This window comes from Chlamydomonas reinhardtii, chromosome 4, assembly GCF_000002595.2.
Source record: "Chlamydomonas reinhardtii strain CC-503 cw92 mt+ chromosome 4, whole genome shotgun sequence".
In the NCBI taxonomy this organism is placed as follows: Eukaryota; Viridiplantae; Chlorophyta; class Chlorophyceae; order Chlamydomonadales; family Chlamydomonadaceae; genus Chlamydomonas; species Chlamydomonas reinhardtii.
Window position 1 is genome coordinate 173,818 of NC_057007.1, and position 18,984 is coordinate 192,801.

General features: G+C 64.5%; 2 protein-coding genes across 2 annotated transcripts; both read left to right on the plus strand.

The window, feature by feature from the left end:
- Positions 1 to 123: 123 nt before the first annotated feature.
- CHLRE_04g217000v5 (uncharacterized protein) lies at positions 124 to 13,463 on the plus strand. The gene is made up of 12 exons (XM_043061719.1): positions 124 to 590; positions 1,964 to 2,048; positions 2,411 to 2,697; positions 2,952 to 3,023; positions 3,597 to 5,303; positions 5,578 to 5,790; positions 6,133 to 6,711; positions 7,234 to 7,377; positions 7,561 to 8,691; positions 8,904 to 10,046; positions 10,326 to 10,396; positions 10,460 to 13,463. The coding sequence occupies exons 1-12, from the start codon at positions 483 to 485 to the stop codon at positions 10,482 to 10,484; spliced, it is 5,565 nt and encodes a 1,854-aa protein (XP_042924977.1). The 5' UTR covers positions 124 to 482; the 3' UTR covers positions 10,485 to 13,463.
- A 220-nt stretch (positions 13,464 to 13,683) lies between these two features.
- On the plus strand, positions 13,684 to 18,944 carry CHLRE_04g217050v5 (uncharacterized protein). The gene is made up of 7 exons (XM_043061720.1): positions 13,684 to 13,908; positions 14,131 to 14,233; positions 14,434 to 14,461; positions 14,734 to 14,868; positions 15,079 to 15,342; positions 15,566 to 16,326; positions 16,602 to 18,944. The coding sequence occupies exons 1-7, from the start codon at positions 13,838 to 13,840 to the stop codon at positions 18,363 to 18,365; spliced, it is 3,126 nt and encodes a 1,041-aa protein (XP_042924978.1). The 5' UTR covers positions 13,684 to 13,837; the 3' UTR covers positions 18,366 to 18,944.
- The last annotated feature ends 40 nt before the right edge of the window (positions 18,945 to 18,984 follow it).

Sequence of the window (18,984 nt, forward strand, 5' to 3'; positions counted from 1 at the left end):
GCCACTACTTCATGCGCGTGTGTAATGCGCCGGCGCGCTGCCGCGATGGACTCGTGGGCCGCGAACTTGACTCCCCGTCGCGCCTTACTTTCCAGACATATATATATATCAAGACGCTCTGGAACTGTAAAGACACAAGTGTATCAGAAACAACCTCACTGTCGCAGACTATGCGGCCGTGACACTTCGTCGGAAAGAACACTGCCGACGAACAGATAGCTGCACTGTTTCTCACGCGTCGCGTAGCCAGAGCAACGAATGCTAACCTTTCACACCTAGTGCAGCTTCTGTTGTGGGACGCACGGCGCCCCCAGCCAACGATGGACGACGCCGTCTCCAGCGTACCGTATCTGGACAAGTTAAAGCGACAGGAATGCGTTCAAAGGATGTAAGGAAAAAAGCTGGTGCTCTTGCACGTACTGCGTGCGCGAGAAGCATCGCGGAAGGCCACTGCAAAACTTTACTCCTTTTGCTCTATTTCAATGTGCAGTGCAAAGGAGCTTGCGCAAGTCACGAAAGCAGACGAGGGCGAGCTGCTGGAAGCGGTGGCTGGAATAGAGCGGGAGGTGTTTCAGCAGTGCCATAACATCGTAAGTCTGTGCTATGTTATATCGCACGTAAAGTTGCACCATATGAATCAAGACATACTGCAATAGAGCGTGGGCGTGCTGTGTGCTCTGTTTGCCAGCCGAGCAAGCTTTCGCCACCTGTTTTAGCGTGTGCCATATTGAAAGGGAGACACATACTTGCATCATTTGAGAGGACATGAAATGTTGTGCTTCGGTGTTCGCCAATCGATTCGTGTTTTACGCCTAGGACCCTGTACTTCACTCAGTATTCAGACATGTGATAGAAGCTGACAGGAAGGGCTGCTTCAGGACTGGGCGCAAGCTATCGGAGCTTCTTAGCGCATGTTTGAACCCTAGAAGCCTGTTTTGGCCACCATCCGCAGCTTGCGCGCATGTGGGGTCTACGCATCGTTTGCGGTGTGTTGAGTGATAGGAAGTTCTCCTCGGGTATATAGGCGTCAAGGGTTGACGGGGGCGGCACGGGAACGTGCCCATATGCTGTTCGTGGCGTGCCGAAGCCCTAGCTATTCGTTCGCCGCTGCAGCCTGCCGCGTCGCAGCCGTACTGTGGGGCTCACGGACACGCGAACTGCAAAACGACCATCAGGTCCGCCCCAGCTATGCTGACTTGGTACTGAGCGCGTCACGTCACTGTCTGGGTGGCAGCTTTGCAACGAGCTGTGACGCCAACGCACACGACGTACGCGCACGGCGCGAGCGTTCCCTTGCATACCTGTTGGGCGGTAGATGGTGAGGAGCAAGCAGGTAGAGAAGCAGCAGCCATGCCTACCTCTGGCAGCATGTCGCTCGGCGTCGTCAATGATTGCCTGGCGCTGCTTGGAAGTTTGCCTGAAGAGAGCGCATGTGCCTGTGGGAAAAGGGCAGGAGTTGCACATGCGGGGGCGGGGGGGGGGGACGACCCGGTGCATGCGTGTCACACGCGCGCATATACGCACGCATGCAGCTGGCTGACAAGTGTTACCAGTTCATTTATGCGGGTGATCAGGAACTCCCGGGAAAAGGTGAAACATGCAAAGCCCAACACACATGCATTGCGTGCTGAGTAGCGGATGCCTGGGATTGCTTGCAGCAGCCGTATCCACACACTCATCGCATACAACTGGTTCATTGAGCCTCTGCTGCCTTTGACTGTTGGCTGACATTGTACATATGCCTAGCAAATGGATTTATCCGCACAAGAATGTTTACCAGGTTGCTTTTATCCGATTGCAGTAATCCCTTGCTTGCATACATATTCTTGCTTCACCCAGAGGATTTGCGCCGTATGTAATAACCGACCCACGCACATCATGTGTTGTTGCTTTATTTGACGCCAACGTGTTCTGCCTCGTGCCTGCTGCTTATTGTCTATCCGTTCTTTGATAATTCTTGCAGGGGCAATACTTCCAGGAGATTGGAACCCGTGCCACATTCCTGCGGCGAGAGCTGATCAACCAGAATGCGGAGACGGTGGTGGGAGGTGAGGACCGTGCGCGCGTGCGTGCGTGGCCGTGGCATGCATGCGCATGCAGGCAGGCGTGTATGCATGTGGCGTTAGTTGGTGGTTGGTTGGTTGTGCGTGTGCGCACGCCTGATGATTAGAAGTGGGTCTCAAGTCCACTGACACGACCTAGCAGCAGGTCAAGAGGCGGCATGACAAGCCAATCTGTCTCAGCAAATAGCCCTGCGGCTGCATTAAGGCAACTTACTTGCTTACTTGGCCGGAACACGCCCGCTAGCCCTGGCTCCACAACACTACACGTATGTGCACGGTCGTCATGATATGTATGACATAATGTTGCAGGTAATGAGTGTGTTACTTGCATTTCCCTGCACGCACAGAGACGGACCCGGCGGCAGCGTTAACGGCAGCCGCAGCGGCCTCTGAACAGCGGCAGCAGCCGCCACACATCCGGAAGCAGCCGCCCCGTAGGGCGCGGGAGGTGGCGGAGGCGCGGCGCGGCGCGATCACTGCGGCGTTGCGGGATGATGATGACTACGGGCTGCTGCTTGAGGAGGGTGGAGGCGGCGGTGGCGGTGGCGGCAGTGGCGGGCAGGCGGCGGGGCAGGAGCGTGCAGCTGGAGGCGGAGGGCAGACCACTGGCGGCGGCGGCGGCGGCAACACGCGGGTAGGTCATCAAACTACTAGCTAGCAAAACGACGCACGCAACCAACATGCTGGAGTGGAGCATTGTGATTATAATTGAAGAGGCATTGCTTGCTTGTTCCAGCTCTATCTGCATTATACTGCATCCGATGGATGGGGGGATGTTGTTGATGTTTATATATGCTGCGAACGTACATACGTGTTGACCTATCTAGCTGCATACACGCACGGGCTCCTGACATGACTCGCGATGCATGATGCACTCGTGTACCGCAGGCGGCTGCCTCGGGAGGCGTGCAGCAGCAGCAGCGGCAGCAGCGGCAGGCGGCGGCGGCGCCGGGGCAACAGGTGGGTGTCCGCGGACGGCAGCGGTGTGGCGGGCCTGATGACTCCACATGCATATATGCACACACACACGCGCACAGGCGCACACATGCACATAACACAATCAGGGATACATTCAGCGTACCCAATTTTTCTATCCCAGCAATCGGCTACCCCAACCTCGCCTTGAGTCGCTGAAGGGTTAGATAGGTAGAAGGATGCAAGGTGGGTGTAGCACGTCATCATGCACACGCGCCGGCTGCATGGATTCAAATGTCATGCGTTCGAAGCGGACCAATCAAGCATGTACGCCCACTAGGTATATAGATGGGGCCAAGTTGGTAGCTTGGTAATGTACGGCGGTACGGACGGATGTGACTGGCTGTTTATGTACGGTAATGGGATTATTGCATGTTTTCAAATTATGTAGAAGCATGCATGTAGTAACTGTGTGGCGGTGACGGACTGTGGATGCTAATGTGGATATGGTCGCAAGTATGATCGTGCACCGCGGCTCGCTTGCTCACTGCCTGCGCGCCTAGTATTCGCTCACACATACATGCCTCCCTGTTACCATACCTGTGCATGCATGTGCAGAACCGGGGAGGTCACCAGGCACCCCCGACGGCGGCGGCGCACCTGCAGCAGCAGCAGCAGCAGCAGCAGCAGCAACACCAGCCCTGCGACTCCGGTGAGGGCTCCTGCACCGCGCCTGTGGGCGCGGCGGCAGCGGCGGCGGTGGAGCGCGACGGCGCAACCTCCCCAGGAGCCGGCGCCGCCGCTGCAGGGGTTGCTGCAGTCGTGGGCGGCGGCGGCGGCATGCACGCAGCCGCCGGAGCCAGGGCTGCTGCCGGAAGTGTAGATGGGGGTGTTGAGGGCGGCGGCGCCAGTGGCGGCGGCGGCGGCAGCGCGTCGCTAGGTGCGCCGCTGCCGATGCTGGCGGCGGCAGGCGGCATGTCCGCGCCCGCTGCTGACCTGTGGCCGCTGGCGGCGCAACAGCAGCACCAGATGCAACAGCAGCAACAGCACCACCAGCACCAGCAGCAATCCCTGCAACAGCTGCACGCCCAACAACTGCAACAGCAACAGCAACAGCAACAGCAGCAGCAGCAGGGGCGCGGGCTGGTGCTCCGCAGCATCACGGACGTGCGTCAGGCGGGCGGCGGGCTGCCGCTGCGCCTCACGGCCGTGTCGCGCCGCGCCCCCTCACCGGCGGCAGCACCTGCAGGCAGCGCCGCAGAACACGAAGCAGGTGGCTCGCCTGCGGCTGCTGGTGGTGGTGGTGGTGGTGGTGGCGGCGGCGTCCTTCACCCGCACCCGCACCCGGTCTCGCACTTGAACCCGCAGCAGGCTGGCGGCGCCGGCGCCGGCGGTGCGGGGCCGGGCTCGTGCTCGGGCTCGCCCATGCATGCGTCCGCGACAGTCGCCGGCGGCAACCCGCACCCGTTTGCTGCGAGCCGTAGCAACTTGGGCCAGCAGCAGCAACAGCAGCAACAGCAGCAGCAACAACAGCAGCACCAACAGCAGCAACAGCAGCAGCAGCAAACCTTTGCTGAAGTTTCGGGGCAGGGGCGCATGCCCATTTCGCGCACCGTCAGTTCGCCCGCCAGCGGCACCTCACACTGGGTCCAGCAGCAGCAGCTGCGGCAGCTGCAGCAGCAAACCTTTGGAAGCTTCGGGGCAACTACTGGGTCGTCTGCGGGCGGCGGCGGCACAGCAGCAGCACAGCAGCCCTACCTCGCTGGCGCCATGCAACAACAACACCAGCAGCAGCAGCAGCAGCAGCAGCAGCAGCAGCAGCAACAGCTGAGTTTCTCTCGCATGTCAAGAGGTGGCCCGACGGCGCGTGCTGGTGGGGCGGAAGGCGCTACCGCCATGCCATCAGCGGCCGCCGGTGACGGCGTGGCACCCATGGCCATGGACGAGGGCGGCGGCGCCGCAGGTGGGGGTGCAGGCGGCGGCAGCGGCAGCGCGGCGCACGGAGGCGGAGGAGGAGGAGGCGGCGGCGGCGGCTCGGCATCCTGCGCCGTGAGCGGGCTGGCGGCGGTGTCAGATGCACTCATGTCCGACGCGGCGCCCAGCGGGCAGCACCAGCACCAGCATCAGCAGGGCCCGGCGGGCGCGAGGCCAGCAGCAGCAGCAGCAGCAGCAGCAGCAGCAGCAGCAGCAGTCATGGCCCCCGCGCCGCCGCCGGGCCGCCCGCCAATGGGGCGGCCGCTGAGTCTGCGGCTGGCGGTGCCGCCCGCGCCCGTGGACGAGCCGGGGGGTGGTGGCGGGGCGGCGGGGCCTTGCGCGGCTGCCGAGGTGGGTGGTGACGGGTAATGAACGCTGATGCGGCCAGGACAGGACAGGTCACGCGAGGGCTGGTAATAATCACCATTAGGCCAGTGGATTATTTCCTTCCGCGCACAAACACTGGGTGTCGTATGTCTTTGGCATGCTGCTTGTAAATCGCTTATGGCCGCAGCGTCATCACAAGTTGAGTACCGCTCGCTTATCCGGTGCATCCGCCTCGCTACGTGTTTATTTGCTTCACATGCATCTCCAATGAAGTTCCGCCCAACCCGGCCCTCTGCAGGCGATGGACGAGGAGGACGCGGAGCAGCAAACCCAGCAGCAGCGCCTCGGGGCTGTAGCGACCGTGCCGCCCTCAGCCACCGCTGCCGCTGCAGCTGGCGGCGGCGGCGGCGGCGACGACGGGCCGTTGTTTCCGCCGGACCGGTTCGCGCAATGCGACGATCCCATGGCCCTGCTTCACGAGCTGCTGCCGGACCTCATATCGCCGGCTGAGGTGCGTGCGACGAGTGCTGCGCGCGCTGCATGCAGGCTATGTGTGTGTGTGTGTGTGTGTGTGTGTGTGTGTGTGTGTGTGTGTGTGTGTGTGTGTGTGTGTGTGTGTGTGTGTGTGTGTGTGTGTGTATAAAGAGCACAAGGAAAACATTGCGCAAAGACAGTGTATGCGATGCCCGCCCTGCTGTGTATGTGTATGTGTGTGTCGGGTTGGGCGCACATGTAGCACACACATGCTCGTACACACACACACACACACACACACGTATACACGCGCGATGCACCTCCCCACCTGCTGGCCCCATTCATCTGCCCGCCCGCCCGCCCGCCCTCCTTTCTGCAGGACACGTACGCGCGCGGCGAGCGCGTCAGGGCCTTTGACCCGCCGCCGCCCACCATCCTGGAGGGTGTGGAGGTGGAGATCGACGACCTGCTCACGCCGCAAGAGCTGGCACAGCAGGAGCAGCAGGAGCAGCAGGAGCGCCGCCGCCGCCTGGCGCGCGAGCAGCACCAGCAGCAGCACCAGCAGCAACAGGGGTTTGTGGTCATCCGGCCGGCGGCCCTGGCGACGGCTTTTGCGCCGCTGGTGTCGAGTGGCGATGCGGCTCTGCTGGGCTCTGGTGTGACCGACGGCGCGGCGGCGGCAGGCGGCGGCGTGGGCAGCGGGTTGAGCTCGTTTGCGTCTGCGCCGCTCCCGGAGCTGGAGCACAGGCGCCAGCTGCTGCTGCAACAACAACAACAGCAGCAGCAGGGGCTTCAGCAATGGCAGAGGCTGCTGGTAGCGCCGTCGCACTGGGGTGCCGCGAGTGCTGCTGCAGGCGCAGGCGCAGCAGCAGCCAGTGAAGGGCTGCTATCTGGCGGTAGTGGGGACGGTGGCGGTGGCGGTGGCGAGGAGGACGCAGAGCAGCTGGCCATGATGCGGGTGAGTGAGCAACGAGCGCGAGAGTGCTCTCTTACTTGTTATCTGGTTATCGGGTATGCGTCAGTGTGTATGTGTTGGCAGTATGTGTATGTAATGTATATGGCTGTGGTGCGGGGCATCGGGGCACCGGCTTACCCGCACTAGGGTGCTGGAACGGCAGTGTACGTGTGTCTCATGTGCGTGTGTGTGTGTGTGTGTGTGTGTGTGTGTGTGTCTGTGTCTGTGCGCAGCCGTGAGTGCAGCCGTCTCTTCGTAAGACCTGCATACATCCACACGGCAGGCTCCATTCCCCCTAGCTGTGAACCATGGTCGTGTCTTGCTTGTTCTGGGTCATGCAGCCCATGCACGCAAGCACTGGCACATGGGCATGTATGGAGCGTCTGTTGACGTGCGGCCTTGGTGACGTACATGCGTGTCTTCCTGCGTGCACATAAATATACACACACGCACGCACTGCGCAATGTTTTCCTTGTGCTCTTTAAAACACACACACACACACTCCTCTGCATTCACCTGCCGCAGGCCAAGTCGCCACGTGCCAGTGTACACGCGCGCTCGCCCTTCCTGCCGCAAGCGGAGGAGGCGGCGGCGGCTGCGGGCGGCGCGGAGGGCGCGGGCGGGCGCGGTGCAGCTGTGCGCGACTTCGACCAGTTCGCGACAATGAAGGTGCGTGCGTGCGTGCGCACGGTGTGTGCGGTATTGCGTGCGTGGACACGTGATCTGCGCATGCCAGGCCTTGTGCAATGTCTACCGCATTATTGCTTGCTGATTTGGTGCGTCATGTCTCAAGGCGAGGTAATAATCCCATTCTCACTGCCTCTGCTCCTCCGTCTCGATCGCCGCCAACAGGCCCTCACTCGCAGCCATACAGTCGGCGGCAGCACCGGCGCATCGGGGGCAGAGGCCGCCGCCGCCGCCGCCGCCGCAGCGGTGGCCGCCGAGCTGGCATCTGGGGGTGGCGACGGCGGCGGCGGCAGCGGCCGCGGGCGTCCGACCGGGGTGTTTCGAAACCTCACCATGCCGCCACGGCTCGACGGCGGCGGCGGTGGCAGTGCGGGCTGGGACCAGCCTGCGATGGGCGGCGGCGGCGGCGGGCCGGCAACAGGTGGGGCAGGGGCAGCAGGCGCGGCTCCGCTGGGCGTGGCGACGGCGGCAGGTGGCGGCGGCGGCGGTGCCAGTGAGGCGTTCCTGAGGAGCAGCTGGAGTGCGGGCCAGAACGCTGCGGCGGCGGGGCGTGTGGGCTCGGCCGCGGCTGCCGGCAGCAGTCATGCAGCCGCCTACTATTACATGTCCCCTGATGGCGGTGGTGGTGGCGGCGGCGGTGCCGGCGGCGGTGCGGGCACTGGCGGTCCGGTAGGGGTGGCCGGCAACGCCACGATATCGCGGCTAGCGATGGCGGCGGCGGCGGGCGGCAACGGTGGCGCGGCGGGCGCGGCGGGCCTGCGAGGCAGCTGGAGCGCCGGCGACTCCATGCCGCCGCCGCAGCGCGCACCAGGGGCGATGGGCACGCAGCAGGCGCCGCTGCAGCTGCAACAACTCCCTGCCGCCTACATGTACCAGCAGCAGCAGCAGCAGCAGCAGCAGCAGCAGCAGCAGCGCCCGCGTTTCCAGGCCGCCGCCGGCAACACGGCCGGCTCGCCGGGCCACATGGGTGTGGGCATGCTCGCGCCCGCGCCCTCGCCGGCACAGTCGCCGCTCTTTGGGCAGCACCCACAGCAGCAGCAGCAGCAGCAGCAGCAGCAGCAGCAGCACATGTTTGCGCGCCCGCAGAATCGCCCACAGCAGCAGCAGCAGCAGCAGCAGGTGGTGCGGCCTCTGGGACAGCGCCCGCCGCCGCCGCCGCCCCTGCGGCTGGACGTGAGCGGCGGCGCCTTCGGCCACGGCGGCGGCGGCGGCGGCTCCCACTCCACCACGCCCAGCCCCTCGCCGTACGGCAGCAGTGCGGCGCCGTCACCGTACGGCCTGTTTGGCAACATGCAGGTGCGTGGGGTCGGTGCATTGCGGTTGGCGTTGGCCTAGATATGTACGTGTTTGCCCGCTTGGATGCTGACTGGTGCCAGTGCGGCCAGTTGCACCACGCATGTGCCGACTATGCTGGCTTTGGCGTTCCGGCGGGGCCCCATCTTATTCCTCCCTTTCCTCCTTCTTGGCTTCCTTCCTTCTTGCCTCCTGCTGCCTCCTCTGCCCGGCAGGGCCTGTCGCTGCAAGGGCAAAGCGCCGCGCCCTCGCCTGTGGGACCAGGCCCCGCCGTCAGCCCCGTGGGCGGCGGCTTCGAAGTCTTCTCCTCGCCATACCAGCAGCAGCAGCAGCAGCAGCAGCTGCACCTCCAGCAGCAGCAACATTTCCAGCAACAACAACACCAGCAGCAGCAGCAGCATCTGCAACAGCAGCACTTGGCTGTGGCAGGCGGCAGCAGCCGACCTGACACGCCGGGATCCGCGCCCGGAAGCCTCCTCTACCCCCAGCATTCACCGCACCAGCAGCAGCACCAGCACCAGCACCAGCAGCAACTGTCCCCGTGGGGCTCAGGCGAGCATCCCCTGCAGCTGCAGCAGCAGCAGCACCAGATGCTGCAGCAGCAGCTGCACCCCCAGCACCCGCAGCAGCAAGGCACATACCTCTCCGTCACCGCTGCCGGCGGCAGTTTTCAGCAGCCCCACCCGCAAACGTTTCAGATCCACAGTCCCCATGGCCACCACGGCCACCACGGCCACCACCATCACCACCAGCTCGCAGGCACCGGCGGCGGCGGCGGCCGCCTGCTGCTGCATGGCGGCGGCATGCTCCCTTCCGTTCCCGAGTCCTCCCCCGGCCCATCCGGCGAGGAGGGCGGCAACAGCAACACCACCTCCGCCAACACCGGCGGCGTTTCCAGCAGCGGTGGCACGGGCGGCAACCCGGCGGGCTCCAACACCACGGGCAGCGGCAGCGGGACTGGCAGCGGAACCGGCAGCGCCGCCGCCGTGTCTCTGAATCGTGGCATGGCGGGCGGCACGCCGCTCGGCGGCAGCAGCAGCAGCCCCGGCGGCGGCCCCAGTGCCGGAAGCGGCAGCCGGATGGTGGCTGCCAGCAGCGGCGGCGGCTTCGGCGGCTCGGCTGCGAGCGGTGGCGGCGGCCGCAGCCTGCTGGGCGGCCTGGCGCTGCAGCTGCAGCTGGCCGGCGGCGGCGGCGGCGGCGGCGGTGGCGGTGTGGGCCTGCTAGCGGCAGGTGGCGGAGTCGGGGGCGGGGGCGGTGGTGGGGACATGACGCTGGATGAGATGATGGTGCCGGACGTGATGGAGGAGGGCGTGCAGGCCGTGATCGCGGGGGAGGACACCGAGATGCTGGAGCAGGAGGTGAGAGCGTGTGTGTGTGTGTGTGTGTGTGTCGTGTGCGTGTGTGTGCGTTGCATGCACGCGCGACGGGCATGTGCACATACAGGGCGTGTCGTGGTGCTGGGGGGTGGTCGGAGGGTGGCGGCGGACACAAGTGCGGAGAGATGATGAGGCAGGCCGCCATGCATTGCCCACCGCCGTGCCCGTGTGGGTATGTGGTCTGTGGCCCCGTCTGACCATCTCCTCCCTCCCTCCCGCTCGCTCTCCCGCCCCTTTCCCTCCCTCTCGCCCCTCTGTCAGATCCTGGCCGAGTTCCAGATCACACCCACCTCCGACATGCCGCCGCCGCCCTCCGACCCCTACTTCCCAGTGCCCCTGCGCCGCCAGCAGGGATAGCTGGCTGTACCAGCCGCGGTGGCTGTAGCTGGTAACAGCAGCAGCAACAGCAGCAATATGTAGCGCAGGATGGCTGTAGCAGTACCGCTGGGAAGCTGTTGTGTCAAGTGTTGCAGCCGCGTGGCGGCAGCTGTAGCACGGTGGCTTGGCGTACGGTTCGTGCCATCGCCTCCTGAATAATTCATGCTCCCTGATCCAAGCGGTGCTGGCTTTTGATGAGCTCCACGCGGCGTTGGCTTTGCAGCTGTTGCCATCAGCAGACGCACCTGCACTTGCACTTGCTGACGTGCGGTACGCTGTGTTGCCTTGAAGCCTGAGAGACCCGGGACACCCATTGATCGAGTTGCCAAGGCAGCTTTTTTGTGGCTGGCATGACACGTGCCTTCTGATTAACTGCACCACGCAGTGATAAACCCCGGAATACTGTTAATACTACCAGGAATGGCTCTCGCAATTGATGATTGCAGTATGGTACAATAACTCTGCCCGCGTTGACTAACCGGTAGCTTCAGTCGGGTTGGCGTTTCAAAGTGCCGGGAGATGCATCCCTTGCTCTATATTAGTTCATGTGCGTGTGGTTGTGCTTTCAGCCAGACCGCGTCGTCGGGTTGTCTTTAGCTGTAATTGAGTTGGTGCGCACCAACCCTTGCTGAACCCTTACATCAAACTTTATACTTTCCTAGTAGTAACGGGCTTGTCGTTCCAGCCATGTAGGCAGTTGCAAAAGCACGGGACGGCCGCACCTGAAAAACCAAAAATACGGGATATGGTGCTCACGTGGTTTGCACTTCACGTTGTGTGCGCAAACGTTGTGGCCGGTTGCGCTCTAGCTAGGGGCCCGCCTGCTGGTGTGGGATGGCATGCCTTTGATACCTTCTTCATAATCAATCGGCCCGGCGCGTGCCCAAGTGCTTGGGTTTCACGAGAGACAAACAACAATTTGGTTGGGCTACAGTGTGCGTGGGTGACTGCATCTCGCTTGCAGCACAGCAAGGGAGCTCGCGTGTGTGTGTGTGTGTGTGTGTGTGTGTGTGTGTGTGTGTGTGTGTGTGTGTGTGTGTGTGTGTGTGTGTGTGTTAAAGAGCACAAGGAAAACGATGCGCAAAGACAGTGTATATGTGTGTGTGTGTGTGCGCGTTTGTGTGTTTGGTGCACGCACGGGCTGACGACTGCTGGCACCGTGTGTTAGTGACGCACACGTACGGGGAAGCGTGTGTGTGTGTGTGTGTGTGTGTGTGTGTGTGTGTGTGTGTGTGTGTGTGTGTGTGTGTGTGTGTGTGTGTGTGTGTCATATTTCGGCGGTAGGCGTGAGCAATGCTTGGTCGCAGCTATAATGATTAGGGAACAGGCTCTGTACTTGCCTGTCTCTTAGTAGGTCTTCAGCGGCTATCTGGGGGCCCGAGCCCTAGGTGGCATAGGCGCTGGGTAGGGTGCTACGAAACATTGGATGCTCGAGAGCCAGCATTTCTACATGGCTGGGAGTGGGAGGGAGGATGGTGTGCAAATGCCTGGGTTGCTGCTGCTTGGTGGTGGGTGGGATGAAGCACTTGCAGTTGTAGATGATTTCCTGCAAACTCAAATTCGTACGACGTTCTTCAAACGCGCACACAGACATGGTGGGCGCCGGGTGCAGTAGCATGGGGGCAGTCTGGTGTGGGCGTGTGGGCATGTGTGGGCGCGGCGGCCTGCGCTCGTCCATTCCATCTACACTGTAGAAGTTCGCCCCAAGTCTGCCGAAGGCGGTGAAATGTTTGGGGGTTTGGGGCCGCGCATCTACGGGTGTGTACCGTAGACGTTTTGGCGCGGATTTGGCGGTATTTAAGACGTTTTGAGGGGTTGGGGGGCTTGCCCCATGGGAAAATATTTCCGGGTGTAGCTGCTGCGGGAGGGTTCATCTACGCTATGTAGACGCCGCGGGCCTGATGAGGGCATCTACAAGATACGGGCACTGGCCGCGCGGCTCGCTGCCGTCTGTGTGTGTTTGCGGCGGCCTGCAGCGATGGTGGGGGTGACGGGCCGGTGGAGGATGGGTCGCACGCATGGGGGCGGATGTACCGGCGTGGTGCGTGGGGTTTGATGGCCACGGCAGGGATGGAGAGCCAGGATTGTTCATCTGGGGTTCACCACGGCGTGTGTGTGTGTGTGTGTGCAGTTGAGTGAGCACTGAGCAGCATAGGCCGTTGGGGGGGGGGTGCGGCCTGAAGGGATGTGTGGGCCTGGGTACACCCGGGTGCGACCTGTGAGCACGTTTCCGGGGAGGGAGGCTTCATACATGATACATTCGGGGACGGGTGCGGGATCAACAGCAGAATGGGGACATAGTAGTACGGTAGTACGGTACAGGATAAACGGTTGGTACTGCTTCTTTTGCAGGCACAGCGGGATGATGCCGGAAAGCGCTGGGCAACAGCAGCGTTTGTTGTTTGGCGTGAATGGTGGCAGATAAACTTTGCTCTCGCAAGAGCTCTTGATGATTAGAAATTACCGTAGCATGAGCGTGGAACGGATGCGATGGGACAGGGTAAGGGCTTAAGGGACAGGTTTGCGTAGTCCCGTAGCTAATGTGCAGCGTATGAGCATTAGCGTGGAGCGGAGTGTGATTGGGCAGAAAGATGCCGTCGTGTGCCGTTGGCCCCGCGGCTGCTGGCCTGTTGCAGCAAGGAATCAGGGAGCAAGGGTTGTTGTTGTTGCGTTGCAAGGTTGGGAGTGTGCGACCCTTTCCACAGTGACGAGATTAAGCAAGCAGACGTGGCCAGGCACCATCCCCATTTGGTTTGGGCTCGTACTTGGCCATCTGTCGGAATGAGGGTCCATTGGCCCATGCGAGCCGGCAGGCCTTTAGCGCGCGTATTATGCATTCTTGTATGTTCTTGCCGGGCGTGGTGGCGTCGGAATACCCAGTAGCTCAGTACGGGCCAGGGGCTCCCCCGCGAGCTCGCGAGGGGCACCCTGGTGCAAGCCCTGGTGTGACTCCCTGGCCTTTTGCACTTCTCATTCGCCGCAAGGCCACATATGGCCCCAACATTGTAACACTGTGAATGAGGGTAACACCTGTACTCGGAACTGAATTGGGACTGTACCGCCCGTACGGCTTGAGGTAGTCAGGGACTCAGGGACTCCTCGGGGGGGAGAGAGTTCTGCGCGCGCCGCGTGCGGCGCGATGGGCACCACCATCTACAGCCAAGACCAAGGGCTATATTAATAATAAACTGCTGATTACAGGGCAGCATTATGCTATCAAGCTTCCTTATTTGATTATTTCAGAAAGTCCAAGGCCTAACCTGAGACCTAACAGGAAACATGCAAGCCCTCGTTGGCAACATCGCTGACAACAAATAATTACTGCCTAAACTTCCTGTTTATAAGGCTGGGCGCTTTGTAAGGCCGATAGGCCAGCCGACTTGGCAGGAAAAGACATGGCCGCAGAGGGCGTAGTCGGCTCGTGCGGGCTATGCCAGCAGGACATTCATGATACTGAGCACTTCAAGTAAGATCGACTTCAAGCGGGGGCGTGCCGAGTTAGCAAGCTTTGCGCGCCGATTTGCTCATAGTCGCTGATCGCTTCAGTATTGCACTGGGTAATGGTGGTAGTATGACTGCGTTGCGTTGAGGGCGGGCGAGCTGGTCGTCGGCTGCCCGGCAACCCGAAGCTTCCGGCGAACCCTGCCCTCCCCCTGCACCGTCACTGTGCGTCTTGGCCCGTGTGCAGGGAGCTGGACTGCACGTTCCCCTCATGCCCCTGCTCAATCTTCCATGATGACTGCATGGTGCCCTACATGCGGCGGAAGGGGCGACAAGGGACAGAGCAGCGGGTGTGTCGGCGATGCCGGGAGAAGCAGTGGGCGCCGTCAAAGCCAGCACCGCTAGCTGGTTCGGGAGATTAGCTACCTTGCGTGCCCATGTAATCACGCGGATGCTTAGGATCTATGCCTGTGCTGGTGCTTCTATGTGACACCGAACCATTCCTCCCATCGTGCTGCACCCGCCACCCCCGCCCTGTGTGCCAACGCAGACCAAGTACCCCTGCCCAGCCACACTAGGTGAGCGGCCGGCGCTGCAGCCTTGTGGATCGCCGGGGGCTTGGGCGCATCTGGGCTTGGGCGCATCTGGGTCAGGCGCGGTGCAGGTTGGGGCCCAAGCGCTGCAGCCCTGCGCTAGCGGTCCCGCTTCCCACCTGCCTGACCGCACCGGGTCCGGCATCCGCGCGACTCTTTTCCCCAGGCCTGCGGTTCCCCCCCACTCTACACTCTACACGGCGGGCACACCTCAATCCGGCTTGCCGAACCGCTCTGCCCTCCTGCCCCCGCTGCAGACAACGGCAAGGCCTGCCCCGGCACCATCCGCGGCACGCACAACCGCGCGCCCACCAATAAAGCCAAGAAGGAGGCGCGCGGCGAGGCGGCTGTGGCGGTGAACGCGCAGCTCAACGCGGCGGCGGCGGCGGCAGGTGGGTGGGTGGGTGGGTGGGTGGGTGGGTGTAGGCCGGGTGCTTGGGGCTGTACCAGGGCCGTGCCTGACGTCTCCCTTGCACCATGGTACTAGCGGCGGGCTCTGGCAGGCCATGTGGGTCATATGGGTCATGTGGGTCGGGCCGCGTGCGGTCCGGCGGCCGGTGTTTTGCTCAACAGGTGTGTGCGCGGGTGCATTGCTCGCACAGGTCCCGCGGCGGCCGCGACGCAGGCCCTGCCCCCAAGGGGGCGCCCGACAGCCGCAGTGGCGGGTGCACCAGCGGCGGCAGCGGCGGGCGGCGCGCCAAAGGTGTTGATGCGGGCGGCACCGGCGGCGGCTAGCAGTAACGGCGCAGGCGCCGTCCGTGTCGTGCCGGCGATGGCGGTGCAGCAGCGGCAGGGCGCGGGCGGGGCGCCGGCGGTGTCCGCTTGGTTGCGGGCGCCGCCGTCCATTGTGACCCAGGCGCGAGCAGGTCGGGACTGCAGGGCGCATGGCTGCATGGAGGGTGGTGGTGTTGCGATGCCGTGATGCCACACTGGGGTTCGGGCGTGGCGAGCCTCATGACTTTGACAGTGCGTGAAGTGGCGTGTTTGTTTGCCTACTTTGATGACCGTTACCGTTGCCGCCCTGGCGCCCACATTGCGTGATGATCCTGAGTCCTGACGCGCCCCCACCCGCCATCCGCGTGGCTGCAGCCTCGCCGGAGCCTCTTCAAGGGGCGGCAGCAGCGGCAGTGGCCCGTGCGCGGCCGCCGGCGCCAGGGCCCGCCGCGCCCGGCGCCGCCGCGGCGGCGCGCATGGCGGGCGACGCCGCCGCCGCGCCGGCGGGCGCCCTGGCGGCGGCGGTGGCCGCCAACTCGGCCATGGCGCCGCAGCGTGTGGTGCGGCAGCGTATCATACCCGGAATGGACGAGGACGCAGCCGCCGGGGCCGCCGGGGCCGGGGCTGGGGCCGGCAGGAAGAAGAAGGGCAAGGGCGCGCAGCAGGCGCTGTCGTTGGATGAGCAGCGGAAGCTCGTGGCCGCGCTACGGCAGGAGATAGCGCCAGGGCCGGGGGCGCGAGCCGGGGCCGGGGCTGGGGCGGCGGGGGCCGCGGGCGGCCGCGCCGGCGGCGCGGGCGCTGACGGCGCGTCCACGGCGACGGGCGGGGACACGGAAGACATGGATGACGACGGCGGCGGCGATGACGGCGCCAGCTCAGCGACTGGGAGCGCCGCGGGGCCTGCTGCGGCGCCTGCTGCGGGCGCGGCCTGGGGGCGGCCGGGTGCGGGTACCGGCGCCGTTGCTGGCGGCGGTATGAGCCGGGCCGGGTCCACACACCTGGCACCGCAGTCGGCTGCCGGGACGCCACGCGGCGGCACCACCCAGCAACAACAGCAACAACAGCAACAGCAGCAACAGCAGGCGGCGGCGGCGGACGGCGATGCGGACCCTGACCCCATCGTGTACATCGACCCGGTAAGTCGGCGCAGCAGGGTCTGGGGCCAAAAGACCTGGCGGCAGCAGCAGGCAACGTCGCGGGAAAAGGCGAACAGCAACGGCGCGCCACCCCGCCCACCCCTGCGATTAGGCGAGAGCCGGGTGCCTTTGTCCACGAAAACCCAGTGCTTTGCCTGTCCCTGCCCACCACCCACCACGCGCCTCCTTGCCGACGCACGCACGCACGCACGCACGCACACACGCAACACCACCACCTTTCCACTTACACCCTCCTTACACACACGCACACACAGGTGGTCCAGACCGCCGACGGCATGCTGCTGGTAATCGACCCCCTGACCAGCACCTACGTGGCGGCCGCCGACCTGTACGGCCCCACCCCCGAGGTGGTCATGTTCCCGGATGAGGCGGCGCCCGACGGCGTGTCCTGGGGCGTCGCCATCCGGCAGTCCGCGGTGGAGGCGCGCGAGGCAGAGGCGCGCCGCGCCCAGCACGAGGCCGTGGTGGAGGCGGCGGCGCGGCTGCGCGAGCAGGAGCGCGAGCGGCGGGAGGCGCTGGTGCGGGAGGCGGCGGCGGTGGCGGCGGCGGCGCGGCGGCGGGAGGCGGGGCTCGACGACGGGGAGGAGGAGGCCGCGGCGGCGGCTGCGGCAAAGCAGGCGGAGGAGGAGGCTGCGGCGGTGGCGAGGAAGGCGGAGGAGGAGGCTGCGGCGGCAGAACGGGCGGCGGAGGAGGCAAGAAAGGCAGCTGAAGAGGCCGCGGCGGCAAGAAGGGTGGCGGAGGAGGCGGCGGCGGCAAGAAGGGCGGCGGAGGAGGAGGCTGCGAAAAAGGCGGTGGAGGAGGCTGCGGCTGCCGCAGCACTGAAAGCGGAGGAGGACGCGGCGGCAGCGGCGGCTGCGGAGGTGGCGGCTGCAGATGCAAAGAAGGCGGAGAAGGAGAAGAAGAAGGCGGAGAAGAAGGCGGAGAAGGAGCGGCTCAAGGCGGAGAAGGAGAAGGCGGACAAGGCGCTCGCAGAGCAGGAGCGGCTGCTCAAGGCAGGCCGGCTAGCCAGGGCCGCCGCTGCTGATGGCGGCGGTGAAGCGGAGGAAGTGGTGGCGCCTGAGGTAGGCGAGAGTGGTGCGACAGGGCCGGCCGCGGGCGCAGCTAGTGCATTGGCTTCGGTGGCGGCGGCGGCTGGCGGCGCTTCCGGCTCTGCACTAGCGGCCGCTGCTGCCGCAGCCGCGGTCACGCCAGCAGCTGCAACCGCCAACGGTACAGCTGCGCCGCCTGCCCCGGCTTCCGCCGGTGCCGCGGTGCTGCCGCCGACCCCACCACAGCCGCGTATGCAGTTGCCGGTGCCGGTGCCGGCCTCCACCGTACAGCTGGTGCCCGTGGCAATGCCGGTGCCGGTGCCTGTGCCGGTGCCGGTGCCCATGTCTCCGCCGGCACTGCAGGCGCAACCAGTGGTGTATGCTGCGCCGCCGCAGCCGCCGCAGCCGCCGCCCCAGCAGGTGCCGCTGCCGCCGCATCTCCCGCCCTTCATGGCGCACCTCGCTGGCCGCCCCGCCGTCGCACTGGCGCCGGCGTCGCCCTCCTCCACAGCCGCCGTCACCCAAGCCGCCAACACGGCGGCGGCGCCGGTCCCGGCGGCGCAGCAGCAGCGCCCGGGCACGGCGGCGGCTATGCTGGCGGCCCTGAACCCCGCCTTTGCCGCGCTGGGGCTGGCGCAGCCGCAGCAGCAGCAGCAGCGGCCAGTTGCCATGCAGGTGACAGTCACCATGCAGCAGCATCAGCAGCAGCAGCCGCAGCAGCAGGGGGCGGCGCCGCCCGCCGCCACCGCGTCCCCTGCCTACCCGCCCGGCCACCCGCTGTTTGCGCTGATGATGGCGGGCCGGGCCAACCACGGCGGCGGTCCCGCCGCGGCCACCCCTGCAGCCGCTGCGGCGCCTGCTGCCGCGGCGCCCCCTGCGGCTGGCGCCGCTGCGGCGCCCGCTGCGGCTGCCGAGGACGCGGCGGCGGCGGGTGGCGGCGGCGCGGGCGGCGAGGAGCTGGAGGACCTGCTGTCGCTGCTGTGCGTTTGAGCGGGTGGGCTGGAGGCTGGTGCGCCTGCGGCATTGACAGCAGGTGGTGGCAAGCAGTGGCGCACAGATTATTCGGGCATGGTATGTGAGTTAGCGTGGAAGCGCGAGCGTTGCAATGACTGGAAAGTACTGTTGATGTGCTGCTGGCACGAGTGTGAACGAGTGTCTGTACGAGAGCCGCGCCAAAGAAAGCCGCCGGAAGGCATGCGCTTTACAGGACTGGGTACAAGCTAATAGTACATGCTTTCATAATGCTTTCACCATGGGGCGCCCGCGCGGAACATATGTGTCGGACTCGAACTGGGGGCCGCGGACTGCAGGGGGTTGCACGGTTGGCCAGGATGAACGAATGGCGTAAGAACGCGGGCAAGAGTGATTACCGTATGAACGGATGCACGTACTCCCATAGCGTGTAGCCCTGGTCGCATGCTCGCTGAGGAAGACGAAACTGAGCAGGGTGCGGTGGGGGGTGGGGGCGACACTGGGGGGTGACATGAGCGCGCATGGAGAACTGCGTGGGCCGAGTCGGAATGAAAGCAGGTTGCAATTTACACCGCTAACTTGTAAGCTGCTTTAATGTCTGAAACCACTTTCGCACTAATAGGAACGGCGACCATCG

Bases quoted from the DNA above. Each gene is read 5' to 3' on its own strand.
- CHLRE_04g217050v5 (XM_043061720.1), top strand. From the start codon at position 13,838: ATGGCCGCAGAGGGCGTAGTCGGCTCGTGCGGGCTATGCCAGCAGGAC. The intron at 13,909-14,130 runs GTAAGATCGACT...GCCCGTGTGCAG, and splicing joins CATGATACTGAGCACTTCAA to GGAGCTGGACTGCACGTTCC. The intron at 14,462-14,733 runs GTGAGCGGCCGG...CCCCCGCTGCAG, and splicing joins CCCCTGCCCAGCCACACTAG to ACAACGGCAAGGCCTGCCCC.
- CHLRE_04g217000v5 (XM_043061719.1), top strand. From the start codon at position 483: ATGTGCAGTGCAAAGGAGCTTGCGCAAGTCACGAAAGCAGACGAGGGC. The intron at 7,378-7,560 runs GTGCGTGCGTGC...CGCCGCCAACAG, and splicing joins ACCAGTTCGCGACAATGAAG to GCCCTCACTCGCAGCCATAC. The intron at 8,692-8,903 runs GTGCGTGGGGTC...TCTGCCCGGCAG, and splicing joins GCCTGTTTGGCAACATGCAG to GGCCTGTCGCTGCAAGGGCA.